This window comes from Rhineura floridana, chromosome 6, assembly GCF_030035675.1.
Source record: "Rhineura floridana isolate rRhiFlo1 chromosome 6, rRhiFlo1.hap2, whole genome shotgun sequence".
NCBI classification, from domain to species: domain Eukaryota; kingdom Metazoa; phylum Chordata; class Lepidosauria; order Squamata; family Rhineuridae; genus Rhineura; species Rhineura floridana.
Window position 1 is genome coordinate 158139247 of NC_084485.1, and position 15429 is coordinate 158154675.

At 43.6% G+C, this 15429-nt stretch overlaps 1 protein-coding gene across 1 annotated transcript in view; it reads left to right on the plus strand.

The window, feature by feature from the left end:
- The window catches only part of CACNA1E (calcium voltage-gated channel subunit alpha1 E), a 683463-nt gene that overhangs the window by 636299 nt on the left and 31735 nt on the right, over window positions 1-15429 (plus strand). The window contains exons 45-47 of the mRNA XM_061634264.1: window positions 3454-3560; window positions 6617-6725; window positions 9222-9350. Coding sequence (XP_061490248.1) covers window positions 3454-3560; window positions 6617-6725; window positions 9222-9350 — 345 coding nt within the window. The remainder of the gene's footprint in view (window positions 1-3453; window positions 3561-6616; window positions 6726-9221; window positions 9351-15429) is intronic.

Below are 15429 nucleotides of genomic sequence, written 5' to 3' on the forward strand. Positions count from 1 at the left end.
GATAGCTCATTTGAAGATGTCAACCCAGTGTGTGGCACGTGTGAAAAAAGGCAAATTCCATTAGGAACAAAACTGACAATAAAACTGCTGATATCATAATGCCGTTATACAAATCTATGGTGCAACCAGTTTTGAAATAAAATGTAGAGTTGGAAAAGGTTCAGATAAGGGCATCCAAAATGATCAAGGGGATGGAGCAACTCCGCTATGAGGAAAGATTATAGCATTTGGGGCTTTTTAGTTTAGAGAAAAGGCAAGTAAGAGGAGACATGATAGAGGTGTATAAAATTATGCATGGTATGGAGAAAGTGGACAGAGAAGTTGTTCTAACTGTCTCATAACACTTGAACTCATGGACATGCAATGAAGCTGAGTTTTGCAGGATTCAGGGCAGACAAAAGAAAATACTTCACGTATTTTATTTTTTTTAAATTATTTGATTTATATCCCGCCCTTCCTCCTAGCAGGAGCCCAGGGCGGCAGTTAAATGATGGAATTCGCTGCCACAGGAGACAGTGATGGGCATCAACTTTGATGGCTTTAAAAGAGGATTAGACAAATTCATGGAGGATAAGGCTATCAATGGCTATTAGCCATGATGCCTATGCTCTGACCCCACAGTCAGAGGCAGCATGCTTCTAAATACCAGTTGCTGGAAACTTTACCCTCCGCAGGGGTCGAGGACCTATTAGGATGGTCCGCTCCAGACGCCTGATGGAATCTAAGGGATTCCTGAATGCGCTGGGAGATATGGAGCTGTCAGAAGGTCACTCGGTTGAAACCCTGGTGATGAATTGGAATAGGGAGATTACCAGGGCGGTAGACCAAGTGGCTCCGAAACACCCTCTCCTCCTGAATAGAACTCAGACAGCACCTTGGTACACACCATGGTTGCGAGGTCTGAGACAGGAGGTGAGACGACTAGAGCGCCGGTGGCGGAAGTCTCACACTGAAGACGATCGGACACTGGTTAGAGTAGCAATAGCAGCCTACCATGTGGCAACAAAGGCAGCAAAGAGGGATTTCTTTGCTGCCTCTATTGCGTCGGCAGAATGTTGTCCCAGGAGGTTGTTCCAAGTGATCCGAAGCCTGGTCGGTCCAGTTGCGCAGGAACCCATGGAACATTCTAAAGCCTTCTGTGACATATTTGCTAAGCACTTTGCCGATAAAATTGAGCGTCTGAAGTGCACGATTCCATACGCCGTGGATACAAGTAGTGGGCCAGAATCGGCCAGTTGCATTCCGGTCCGATGGGAGCGGTTTCAGCCTCTTCTCGCTGAGGAAGTGGACAAGGTGTTCTCTACTGTGAAGCCAACCACTTGTCTGCTCGACCCTTGCCCCTCGTGGCTCATTGTGAGTTGCAAGGAGAAACTGGCAAAGGGATCAAGGCGGTGGTAAATGCATCCTTGGAAGAGGGTGCAATGCCATCAGCCCTCAAGGAGGCAGTCATAAGGCCCATCTTGAAAAAGCCCTCCTTGGATCCCCAAGAGTTGAAGAACTTTCGCCCAGTTTCTAATTTACCATTCTTAGGCAAGGTGATAGAGCGAGTGGTGGCTAAACAACTACAGACGCACTTGGATGAAGTGGATTATTTAGATCCATTCCAGTCGGGCTTCAGGATTGGACATGGAACTGAAACAGCCTTGGTCACCCTGGTAGATGATATGAGGAGGGCGTTGGATAGGGGAGAATATACCTTCCTCGTCCTCCTGGATCTCTCAGCGGCTTTTGATACCTTCGACCACGGTATCTTGTTGAGCCGCCTAGAGGGATTGGGGATGGGGGGCACCGTTCTACGGTGATTCCGTTCCTATTTCTCAGGCAGGTATCAACGGGTAGCATTGAGGGATGAGGTTTCAGACCCTTGGCCTCTCACTTGTGGAGTGCCACAGGGTTCTATCCTCTCCCCCATGCTATTTAACATCTATATGAAGCCGCTGGGAGCCATCATCAGGAGTTTTGGGCTGCAGTGTCACCAATATGCGGATGACACTCAGCTCTATCTCTCATTTAAGTCCTCACCAGAGGTGGCTGTGGAGACCATGTCCAAGTGCCTGGAGTCCGTAAGTGGATGGATGGGCGAGAACAGGCTGAAGCTAAATCCTGATAAGACCGAGGTGTTACTCGTGGGTGATAGGAGAAGGTTAGGAGACATCGACTTGGTGTTTAACGGGGTAAGATTGCCCCTAAAGGATCAGGTCCGCAGCCTCGGGGTTATTCTTGATTCCCAGCTGTCCATGGAAGCTCAAGTTTCGGCAGTGAGCCGGGCAGCTTGGTATCAGTTACATCTGATACAGAGGCTGTGACCCTACCTTCCTGTACAGCTTCTCCCGTGAGTGATACATGCCCTGGTCTCCTCTCGCTTAGACTATTGTAATGCGCTCTACGTGGGGTTACCCTTGAAGACGGTCCGGAAACTTCAGCTGGTGCAGAATGCGGCGGCACGCTTGATTACACATAGCCGTCGCCGGGAACACATCACCCCAGTGTTGATAGATCTTCACTGGCTACCAGTGGTTTACCGGGCCCAATTCAAGGTGTTGGTATTGACCTTTAAAACCCTATACGGTTTCGGCCCGGTTTATCTAAAGGACCGCCTCCAGTATCACCAATTGAGCCGCCTTACAAGATCAGCCACGCAGGATCTCCTCTCGGTCCCACAGGCCAAAACAGCTCGGCTGGTGCGGACCAGAGAGAGGGCGTTCTCAGTAGTGGCTCCCACCCTCTGGAATTCCCTCCCCTACGATCTTCGACATGCCTCCTCCCTGATGATCTTTCGACGAGCAAGACCTGGCTCTTCAGGCAGGCCTACAGGAATTCGAGCTAGATTAGTTGTAATGTTTTAACTGATGTTTTGATGCTAGTTTTAAATTGATGAATATGGTTATTTATTGTAGTGTGTAATGTATTTATTGAATTGTATATTGTATTTGTTGCTGCTGTAAGTCGCCTAGAGTGTCCAAAAATTGGACAGATAGGCGACTAACAAATTAAAGTTTATTTATTATTATTTATTTTAGGAAGAGAGAGTGCTCTTGCACTCAGGTCCTGCCTGTGGGTTTCTCATAGGCATGTGTTTGGCCACTGTGAGAACAGAATAGTGGACTAGCTGGGCCAGTGGCCTGATCCAGCAGGCTCTTCTTATGTACGCTCTCCCCACCCCCAGCGTAGTACTGACAGTGAGTGACCTGGTCTTGGGGGAAAGCGCCTGTTACAACATGGTGTGGTATGTTAAGACAGGAGAGGGGAAAGGGTTCAGCCCCCTTCATCTACGGAGACCTTTAATTATAAAATAGGCACACACACCCCCAACCCACTTTATATATGAATGGGAAGACATGTAGCATGGTTTCCCCCATCACAGCTAGTTTTGTCCTTAATATACACCATGTTATTGTTTTACTAAGCTGTATTTTGAATTGAGACTATTCCCTCCCTTTTTTCTTAATTCAGAAAAATGCCCCAATGTTCCAGCGCATGGAGCCTTCCTCTCTTCCTCAGGAGATCATTTCTAATGCCAAAGCTTTGCCTTATCTCCAGCAAGATACACTTTCAGGACTGTAAGTGTAGATGTCTGAGTAAGCAACATTTCCACAGTGGCGCACATGCCTACTGCAGTTGTCTTGTTCTTTAAATGGTACTAATTAGGGATGGGAAAGAAATTCATTCAGTTCACCTACTTGATTTACACTTCCTGAACCAATACAAGAACCAAAATGCAGCTGTCCTTTGAAACTCACATTTCTTCAAATTTTGCAATGCAATTCTCCAATAAAAAGCATACAAAATGTGTATATCACACAAATGCATTTATTAGTGAAAATAATGTACAGAAATGGATTATATTCTGGAAAACTGCTCTCAAAAATGTGTATGTTAGGCAAAACTACATATTGTGGAAGCATGCAAATTTGTGTGTAGACTTTTTTAAAAAAAATCACAAATTGATGCAGGATTGGGGCAAACTGAACTTAAAATGTAAATGAACTGCCTTCAAGTCGATCCTGACTTATGGTGACCCTATAAATAGGGTTTTGGTGGTAAGCGATATTGAGAGGTGGTTGACCATTGCCTTCCTCTGAGGCTGAGAGGCAGTGACTGGCCCAAGGTCACCCAGTGAGCTTCATGGCTGTGTGGGGATTTGAACCCTGGTCTCCCAGGTCATAGTCCAACACTTTAACCACTAACTTAAGACTGTAAAAATGAGAAACAGAGAAACCAAAATTGGCAGATCATCCATTGATATTCCAGATGAGGCATTTACACTGGAACAACCATGCCTCATATACTCCACAATTTACAGGGGGTCCAAACAATGTTTCCATCCCCTTGTGTAATCATCCAGTGTTTTCCCAGCGAGTGTTGCATGTTTTTCCTACCACAGAAAATCCTATTTTTTAAAAAAAGGGAACCATAGCAGAAACTCCACAGGTGTGGCTGTTTTTGTTGCTATTTTCCCTTCTTTTTTTAAGGCTCCTCCTGCTGGTTTCTGCCTGATTAATTACTTCCTTTTTCCATTGCTGCTAATCTTATTGGCCCCCTAATTAGAGACTTCCTGTTGCTGCTGCTTGTGCCTGTTTGTGTTGTTGTTTAATTACTCTCAGTACAAAATGGGAAGGAATTGCAGTTTCTTAGAAAGGGCAGAATGTTAACCTTTTTTTAGCAGACAGAATGTGCACCCAGAGGGAAAGTCACTCTGCATGAACTTCTCCACTGTCTTGTGTTGGGACTTGGGAGAAGGGAACAACTCCCTGAAATGATTAAGCAGCCATGAGTGACTGAGAGAAAGGTGAGGAGGATTGTGGCTACTATGTGGACAAAACACAGCAAATCATGCTTGAAAAAAGACCACACTAGCATAGATGTTCTGTTGCAATATAAAATGGAAAAGCAACAATTAGAGAGTCCTCCATCTGGGAGAAACAAATGACATAGTATAAAAATAGGAGAGTGATCTGAATCAGATCCCAAAGTCTTGGTAATAACCAGGCAAGTTCATAATGCTAGGGAATAGAGACAATCATTGGTACAGTGCTATCAAAAGGTGTTTCTCACTACAAAGAAACCCAGCACGTCCCCAAAGTTGCACACGGTACAGAATTAAAAAATCAGCCCAGACATGTGAGGGTTAGATAAGACCAATAACCAGGAGTCACTAGGCTGCTTTTTACTCCTTTTCCATTTCTCCCCTGAAATTTTCCAAGTCTTGTTCTATGCCAAGGCATACTCTACCATTCCAAGTCTGAATGTGAAAAAATGTTGATAGCATTTTCCAAACTCAAAATGCAGTCTAGGGATTACTCAGAATAAAAATATAATTTAAAGAAATCCCTACACCTGGGGTGGGCAACTTTATCAGGATCTGCTTTGCGGGCCAAATTTGACAGGAGGGCAGAACTACCTACTAGCCAATCACCTGACATCACAAATAATGTCAGGAGGGTTTGTTCTTTGAAGGTTTGAAGCTGGGACTGTAGCTGGGACTGGCATTGCTGAAACGAAGGAAGAAACCTTGCTTTTAGCAGTGCCTTCGTGCCCACTTTGAAAGTGCAGCTAAACTGAGAAGCTTTGGGTGCGTAAGGAAGTTTCCAGCAAGGAGCTCTCTCTCGCACATGCAGACCAAGCAGGATCGCCCTCCCTTCACATTAGCTGGTGCATGGGGAGGGCAGTCCTGCTTAGTGCAGGGCTTCAAAGGCTCCAGGTGGTCAGGTGCTCTGGAAAGCCGTGCAAGGAGGCTGTGGCTTTTGGCCAAGCCCTGTCCTTACCTGTATGACATCAGGTGTAGGGTGGGCGGGCATGGCTTGCCCAAATCGGCATTGTGGGCCAAATGGGGCAGCCTGGCAGAGGTTTCCCACCCTTGCCTACCCACACAAAGCATCTTTCCAGTGTAGGATACAGGCAGGGTCAGGACACTGGAAAAGCTTCTTCTGCTTCTGCCCTCCTTGAACCAGTTCTGGACTGTCAACCAACTGTACATTTGCTTGGAAATGTTGATCTGGAAGGAAAAATAATTGATGGTGCAGTAGCATGAATGACACCTTGATTGAAGAAACAAAATAGCCAGCCCAAGGGTGGGGCAGGCTGGAGGTGTTGTTTTTCTTTTGCTGCTATGTGCAAATTAAAATTTGCTATCTTGACCTTCCTGCGCAATCCAGGCTGATAAGCCCCATTGAGTTCAGTGGGCCAGAGAAGCCTTGTGTATAACCTCCTTGTTGGAATAAATAGGATTTAAGTGTGCCTGATTTTGGCTGGATCATGCCCTAATAGAACTACAGCATACAAATCAGCTGTGTCATATTCAAAAGGCCTAGCAAAGCAAAGATGCTTTAACTCCCTTCCTAAAAAGGCAATGACTTCTGTCTCAAGAGAATTCCCCCAAAGGTACCCCCAAAGAGAAGGCACTATTTCTCATATACTGAATATTTACTTCTGATGGTGGCAGCCTCTGAGCGAGATCTCTTCAGTAATAGCTTTCTTACGGAAGGTTTGTTGCTGGGGTGAGATTCTTAATGAAATGGGATCAGATTTTCTCTTTTGAGGGAGTCAAGAATAATAACCAACTGAGGCCATGAAGGGTTGTGGTTCCCTTTCATTTGAAGCTGGATCATTTTTACAGGAACAGCCGGAGTGGATTCCCTTCCCTGAGTCCACTCTCTCCCCAAGAGATATTCCAGTTGGCTTGCATGGATTCAACCCATGGGGAATATCAGGAGCAGCAATCTCTGGTAAATCAACCCTCTGATTCTTTTACTGTCCTGTCTTACACTGCTTTCAGAAGAGGTTTCATGTGTAATCCTCGTACTGTTGTATATGCAGCATGTGCTGTTGATGTGCTGGATTTCAAGCAGACCACTTTACTAATCCTTCCTTCTCTCTCCTTCTAGTTTTTAGGAAGCCTCTTATTCCCTGAAAAAATTCTGCCCTCATCAGGAAGACAGGTGCACTTCCTGCCACTCTTTCCAAAAGCCATCCTGTGGGATATTATATTGAAATTGGGCTGGGTTGCTTCCATCCCTTTTGTTTCTTTATATCTACCCCAAGAACAACTCAGTATGACAGACCAGCATAAAATCATAAAACATTCATAAACTCCAAGCAGAAAACCGTTACCACTTTCTGATAGGAGGGTACTCCCACAAATCCCGCTGATGTAATGTGAAGTTGCCAATTCTCTTGGTGTTAAGTAAATAATTCAATTTCTTATTTAAGGGGATAAGGGCAAGGGAAAACATTACAATTCTCAAACAAGCAAAACTGTTCCAAATGGAACAAAACAGGGAATCAAACTAAAGTGGAAAGTCACAAAGCTTTTGGCTACTACATAAACTCTTCAAGTTGCTGCTAGATGGAAGGAACATGGAAATGCATTTTGTATTCCATAACTCTCTAGAATGATCTTTCTTTATTAGACTTGTTATTTTTTGCTGTTGATTTCTAGGCATGTGTTTCATTTAGAGCCCTTGACCTCTGGGGATGCTGAGGGGCTTTTAACCCTAATGAATGTTCAGTGATAATTCTAACTAGAGAATCAGTAGATAAGCACTGCTGGAAGGTTTGGTTGCGTTCTTGTGATTGTAAATCCTTTGAGTTACAAATAGGCATATTTTGTAAAAGTTTAGAAAGGTAAAGTGTACACTACCTATTAACAAACAAGCCAGATCCTCAGGATGCTATTAGCTTTAGAAATGCGACCACTGTTCTGACTTAAGCTAGTTAAAAAATTGACATACCATATTCACTGAAGTTGTTGATGATGATGGTCTTTCCACAGGTCAGTTTCCTTTCATTATGTAGTCATTTCATCAGATGGTTTACCTAGGATTAATCAATGGTATCTCTAATGGTTCTGAGTTTGTGTTCATCTTGTCTTCACTGCTAGTGTCCATGCTCCAAAACTGAACTGTTGAATCACATCACACAAATGTGAACACATGCCTCCGCTGACACAAACATACACTCAACTTTTCAGTCAGCAGCACTAGTGTCTGTGTGTGTATATGGTTGTGCGTGTGTGCACATCTGTGCGCCACTCCTGACACTTGTTGCACTGCAGTGCTATATAAGTGTGCATTTCCAGTCTGCTCTGTGTGCTTCTCAGAGTGTAACACTATCTCCATAGAGTTTGTATCACATACAAACATACAGTGTGCTTCCTTGTGCTGTTTCACACTTGAGCCTGAAATGAGAAACTGCAGGCAACCTTTTGCCAGACTCTTTTTTGCCATATCATTCCCACTAGTGACACACTGGGCTGGTTTGTATATTAGGTTAAACCATAGTTTATATGTATGACCCCAGGTGAGCCTTAGACTTTGAGGAGCAGTTCAGAAGCTGTCGTTTCTGTTTTACATGAACTGCAGCTCACTGTGTCGTCTGAACCTGGACAAACTGTGTTTAATCTTAACTATGTATAGTGGAATTTTAACCATGGTTAGTGGAAACAAGACAACTTCAAACCATAGCTCAAACCGTAGTTTGTGATGATGTCTTGTTTTCACTAACAATAGTTAAGATAAATATAGCTTATAGATTGGATGACATGTTAAGCTCTGCTTAAGCCTTTACTAATTGATCAGATAGACACAATACACAAGAGTCCATCAGGCATTAAAAGTCAAACAGAGGGTTGTATTCAACTAAGTTTTAGTCAGAGTAGACCTACTGAAATTAATGAACCTGTTAGTCATGTCTATTAACTTCAGTGGGTCTAGTCTGAGTAAGATTAGTATTCAATATCACTCAGAGTCCACAAAGTGTGTATATATAATATTGAGCATTTCTGCCAATGCAATTGATTTGAGAATTGCAGCTAGAGATAAACCAGAAATGCACAGAAATCCAGTCCAGTGATTGTTCTTGTTTGCCATTGTTTTGAATTCAAACTGATATCAAAAGAACCATCCAAAAAAGAGGCTGGACTGAATTTCTACACTCAGACAGACTGAAACCAATGCACCTGTTTTTCAATAAAGCTACAGTTACTGTTAAATTTATAATACTCCTAACCATATTGCTTTGGTTACTGGTGAGTCCCAATGCACTTAGGATTTCAGGCTCATGCTCTCTGTTTCGCCAGCATAAAGCACTATGCTTTATATTCCCCACCACCACCCTGCTTCTAAAGCCATTCCTAATGCACTCGTGGAAAAGACACTGGCAGAAAATGGCAAGCTATGTAATCAAGCAAAATCCCATGAGCTTGGCTGTGTGTTTATTTCCAGGAGCCAGAGGTTAGAGAGTTTAAAAGAGTGCAGCCCACTAACTGTGGCAGCTACCTCCCGGTGGATACGCAGGAACGAGCTGTATCTGGGAGGGCCTCTTCCATGCCACGCCTGACTGTGGATCCCCAGGTAAAACCAAGTGAAACAATGACTGAACAACAGGAATATAACATTACATGAGATACATGAACCTTTCCCACAGGAGGTTGTTGCTTAGCTTTAGTAATGAATAGACTAAAATCTATCACCAACTTCATTTCAGTTGGCTTCCTATATATACCCAACAAAGAGTCTGAACGGTTCACAGTGCCCCAGTGAGACAGGGAGTGCTCTCTAACCACCCACTTTATAGTTGGAGAGCTGGAACACAGAATTAGTAACTTGTCCAAGGCCGCAATGGACCAAAGCAGGGAAACAACCGTCACTTGCTCAGCTTCCACCCTAATCACTCCGTCAACCTTCTTCCAAGACTGCAGTGAAACTGAGGAGCAGTGCTTTGGGGGAAATCATCTTCCTGCTCTCCTTCAACCAAAACTGTTGCTGGTGGCAGCAAGAATGGTGACAGCTTGGAAGAATCCTTCTCCCGCCTGGGAAGTATTTATTTTTCTTGATATAGCCGTCTTCTCTTTCAAGTCTTTTCCCATTGTCCAGAGACACTTGTCTACATGGCTGCTGCCAAGCATCCTGTCCTGATCAGTCTTGGCCATACGTCATCTCTTTGTTTGTTGAGCAGGGCTTTTCTCTGTCTGTCTGTCTTGTAATCAGTTTTGATTAACAGAGAGATATATGCTTTTCCCAGGTTTGTAATCATAAGCCTATGCTACTTTGTGGCAATTAAACCCTCACTAACAGCTTGTCCCACACAGAAGGGCTCTTGGTTACAGAAAGTTCTAGTTAATGTCTGTTGTGTCAGCCCCACAGTGCTTGTGTAACCAGACTGTGAGGGAGGTAGAGACGTGTAGCTTTTAACCTTTAATTGAGAAATCTATGCCTGATAACAGTGGCAACTTGACAGCTGCGTTCAGTTTTTCTCTCCTATTGCTCCCTTGTACAACTTCCAAGTCTATAAAATCAGACATTGAAGTTTGCCCGCTGTAGGAACAGAGGGGTGCTCCCAATAACAGCTGGCTCAACCCACAGGAAAGTGATAGAAGGCAAAACTAGTATTTACCTGTTGGCAGTGGAGGACATTCTCTTGTAGGGTCCAGAATCCTTTGCCTCCTCTTCCAAGGGGAAGAGTCGTCTCGCCCTCCAGTTCAGTCGTGAATAGTAGGCTCTTTTAGCAGTCTAAAATCCCTTGCCTTTTGTGAGATTGTTTTCCTCTTCTTTTCTCCCTCGTGTGTGTGTGTGTGTGTGTGTGTGTGTGGTTTCTGTGTTGGGTTTGATATTGGAGCACTGAGAAAGGCTTCACATAGAGCTGGTTCACATGGGAGCTTAACTGCATAGTAAATACGCACCTTTTGCCACTAGGGTTGCCAGGTCGGAACCATTCAAAAACCTGAGAAAATGGGGGCAGGCCCTAGTGATGTCATGGGGCGGGCCCTAGTGACATCACGGGGTGGGCCCTAGTGACGTCACGAAGCATGATACATTGTATCAACCACACTTGTGTGCAGCATACCAGTCAAAAAAAAATTTTGGAAATTAAAATAGAAATCTTACCTAAAAGAGGTCCAGCTGAAGTGACAAGGTCATTCCTTCTCACCATCTTAGGGAGTATGGATGGAAAATGGAAATGGAATGCCTTCAAGTCGACCCCGACTTATGGTGACCCTATGAATAGGGTTTTCATGGTAAGAGGTATTCAGAGGTGGTTTACCATTGCCTTCCTCTGACTTTGGACACATATACTTTGGACACATAATGAGAAGACATGATTCATTAGAAAAGACAATAATACTGGGAAAAACAGAAGGGAGTAGAAAAAGAGGAAGACCAAACAAGAGATGGATTGATTCCATAAAGGAAGTCACAGACCTGAAGTTAAAAGATCTGAACAGGGTGGTTTACAATAGATGCTATTGGGGTCGCTGATTCATAGGGTCACCATAAGTTGAAATTGACTTGAAGGCACATTAACAACAACAACTGAATTAAAGATACAAAAGAGGAAAGTGGAAGGTGTTTTATTTTATTTTTTACAGCCTGGAGAAGTGGTAAGAGGTAAAGTCAGGAATGAATGCATTTTTTTAATGAACAAGATAGCATGTTGAACTATCTTGTAAAAATGAACTAAGAGTGCTTGCAGCAGCTATGCTAATGCAGAATGAGCCAGTTGTTATCTGCATGGTGCTATGAAGTCAGTTGTATGTTAACTGTATGCTCTTTTTTATCATTAATTTTTATTCAAATTTTCAAAAACAAAACAAAACAAAACAAAAATACAAATTAAACAATAAAATAAAATGTTGACTTCCAATTTGTCGCAGATCAGTTATAGGTCTACAATATATAACAAACCTGTCTCTTAAATTATATTACAAAATCACTTTCCTCCAGTAGTTATCTTAATTAATCATCAAATCTCATAAACATCACCTTATTCTTTCCACAAAAAGTCAAAGAGAGGTTTCAACTCCTTGAGAAATATATCTATCAATTTTTCTCCAAATAAACATGTCAATTAATCCATCTTATCAAATCTGTTAGGTCCAATAATTTCAATAGCCATTCTTCCATTATCAATGCTAATTCCATCTTCCATCTTCCATCCTTGCACCCATAATAATCCTGTTAGGTCCAGTAATTTCAGTAGCCATTCTTCCATTATCAGTGTCCCATAATAATCTTGCTGTCATAGCCATAGTCATATAATAAGAGTCTGATACGAATTTCCTTTATCACAAATATTTCCTTGCCATCAATTCTGAATGTGTTGCTGAAATATTGTTGTAAAGTCATATCTCTATTCTTCTTTTTTACGAAATGCACTGGCACATCTCTTGAAAGTTTTTCCATTGTCACATATCTGTAATTAATTCTATAGATTTTTTCTATGTCAAACTCCATCACATCATTCCAGTCCAGAAATTTATCCAAGACATTGATAGCTTTATCTCTGATATCTTCATTAATTTCTTCGGAGACAACGCTGAATTCCAAACAGTAAACTTTATCACTAATATCCATAAACTCCAAGTCTTTTTCCAGTTCCACATTTGTTCCAATCTCCAGGGCTTGCATCTTCCCTTTAATTTTTCTTTTTTCATCTTCTAATGCTTGACCATTTGTATCTCTGATCTCATCAACCTCCTCTCTCACAAAATCCCCTATTTGTTTAAGCTCCTGCTTCATTTTGCCAAATTCAATTTTCATCTCCTGTCTACCCTGTCTCAGGGTTTGTTTCATTATCTCAATCTCATCCATTATTTTCTGAAACATAATTACTTCCAGGGTCTCAGTCACTTTCTTGATTGCCATTCTTAAAACCACGAAGAAAAAAAAAACCACTTCTTATTCCAGCAACAAAGGGGTTAATATTCCAAGCCTGGTGACATCACAGTGTAGCCAACACAGCCTGCCTTATCTCTTATATGTTCAAGAATGCAAAACAAATTTAGTTCACAGCATCAAAACAGTTAGTGGCATCCAGAACAAGCAGATTCGTCAGAATGAAATAGACCAGAAAAAATAGTCCCAGACATATAATACTCAAAAGCTCATAAATCAGATTTATTTATTTTTTCTCCTCGGAATAGAAATCCCTCATCCGTTTGTATCTTTAAAATGCACAATCCAGGCCAGCTTTTTGCAATAAAAAACAAAGATAAGCTATTACGATTTCTTTCCTCCTTAATTTCGTGAATGAAAGAGAAGAGTTATAACTCACCCAGGGATTCTTTATAGCTGATTCATTGACAAATCTCTTTTTGTTGCAACAATTTAAGCCAGATGATAAAAATAGAAAGAAGGATGCTTGCCTGTTAAAATCCATTTATCTTTAAAGAAAAGATAAACGTCTCGCTTAATCAGTTAGAGCTTGGTTGGAAGTCCGTCCGGCGTTGCTGGCTGAACCTTCTCTCATAAACTAATGAAATCAAGTCCCCCCAACAAACACAAGCTTTTGTGGTTAATCTCTAGGTTTCTCCCTGCCCGGGAGAAAGTCTTTACCAGTAAAAAAAAAAACGTTCTGACTGATTTTAAAACTGAAAAAGCTTCTTCTGAGACGAGAGCTCGTCTCAAAGGCAAGCACAGGCGAAGTCACCCTTCCCGGAAGTCCCGTATGTTAACTGTATGCTCATGCAACAGATGATATAGCACATTGGGGAGGAGAGCCTGGCTGGGAGTCCAGAATCTATGAGTTCAAATCCCCGCTCATGTCTCCTGGATGTCAAGGGCCAGCTAAAGATCATCCCCACAGTGAGTGGCTCAGGGGCAGAGCTTGGAAAAGTTACTTTTTTGAACTACAACTCCCATCAGCCCCAGCTAGCATGGCTACTGTATTGGGCTGATGGGAGTTGTAGTTCAAAAAAGTAACTTTTCCAAGCTCTGCTCAGGGGTTATGTGCCCTGCCACCTGTGGGCAAGGTGCATAGTCGCAAGGAGCCCAGTTTCCCCCAGCTGGCAGTTGCCGACAAGGAAGGGACTGGCTTGTGCAGCTGTGGCAAGCTGAGCAGGCCCTAGCCAGGTGGGGAGTACTAGCCTTAGTTGGTAAACCCCCTCTGAATACCACTTACCATGAAATCCCTATTCATAGGGTAGCCATAAGTCGGGATCGACTTGAAGGCAGTCCATTTCCATTTTCATGCATATAATTAAACAGATGCAGTCAAGTTTTTGGACTACAGTTCTCATTATTATGATTGCTGGCCAAGCAGGATAGGGTTTATGGGAGTTTTAGTACAATATCTGGAGGATGCTACTTTGGCTGCCTTTGGGATAATAGATGGCAGCCTTAAGTCTGAAATGGTGTTTGGAATTCTGTAGAATTCTGTAAAAAAAATCTCCCCAGGAAATAGGGGGTAAACATGAGAAAAAATGTTGAGCACACATTCCGAGAGGAATGCAAGGTTCTCTCTGTCATTTCAGTTGGATCCCCCTTCAGTCTGGAGCATCCAGACTGACAAGACAGACAAGACAGCAACCATGATGGCATCTATCCCATTTATTTTGAACAATTATGCCAAATAAACAAAACAAGTAAACATGGCACAAAGAGCCAATTCAAATGACTCTTCTGAATTAGAATTAATGCACCAATTTATTCAGGATATAGCATTATTAAAGGAAAAGTTTGGTGTTTCTTATTGGTAGAAGACCTTTCAACATTTGCTTGGGGCCTGCAGAGATCATAACTCCAAATGCCTCTTACTGTGTGCACCTGTTCTCTATTTATAGATCACTGTGGTCTAAATTGCATACACTGATTTCTGAGGAATAGTTTATTGTTTTATTTGTATGTATGATGATACTACTGTAACCCACCTTGGGGACTAATGGTTGAGGGTGTGTAAGGAACGTAGAAATATAGATATACATTAAAAACCAGCACTCTTTGTATCAGGGGCACTACCAGAGTGAGCTGGTGGGTGGCTGGGTGGGGAGAAGACAATATTTTAAGACCAGACATGATTGTTCTCCAGGGACACCTATATCTCTGGTAATTCTGGAGGTAAAAAGAAGTTGCCACAATAAATATTCTTATGAAATACCGGTTTTGCTGATCTTCGGGTGCAAGTGGAGAAGAGTGGGTGGATCCAACCCAGTGGCAGGCTGGTGAGCGAGGCTTGTCGAAGCCCTGGGAAGAGAGGAGAGGCACTGCTTGGGCGTGGGACCCGGAGGAAGACCCTGCGTGGGGACTGCCATGGGGGAGCCACGCCAAGGGCCCAGCGGTCTCTGCTCGGCCCCTTCCGCCACTCCACCGCTTCCTGCAGAGCGCTCCGTCCGCCCCCGCCCGGATCCCCGCCAGACGTGGCTGGCAGGCGAGACTCCCAGCCCGGAGAGAGGCCGCCAGCAGATCCATTCTCCGGGGGGGGAGCCTTTGCCTTTGGGTGATCGGCCTGACAAGGGGGAGAAGCCGGGATGGGACGAATGGGTGGGGGGATCGCCTACCTGGCAGGGAGCGGCCGGGCGGGCAGCAGGAGCGCGACTGCCAGCCCTGCAGGCAGGCGAGGTGGACCCGGGCACCAGCGAGGCCCACGGGACTGAGGTGGGCCAGACCTCCCCCTGCCGCCCCCTTGTGTACGGCATCTCCCGGCAACCGGCCCCAT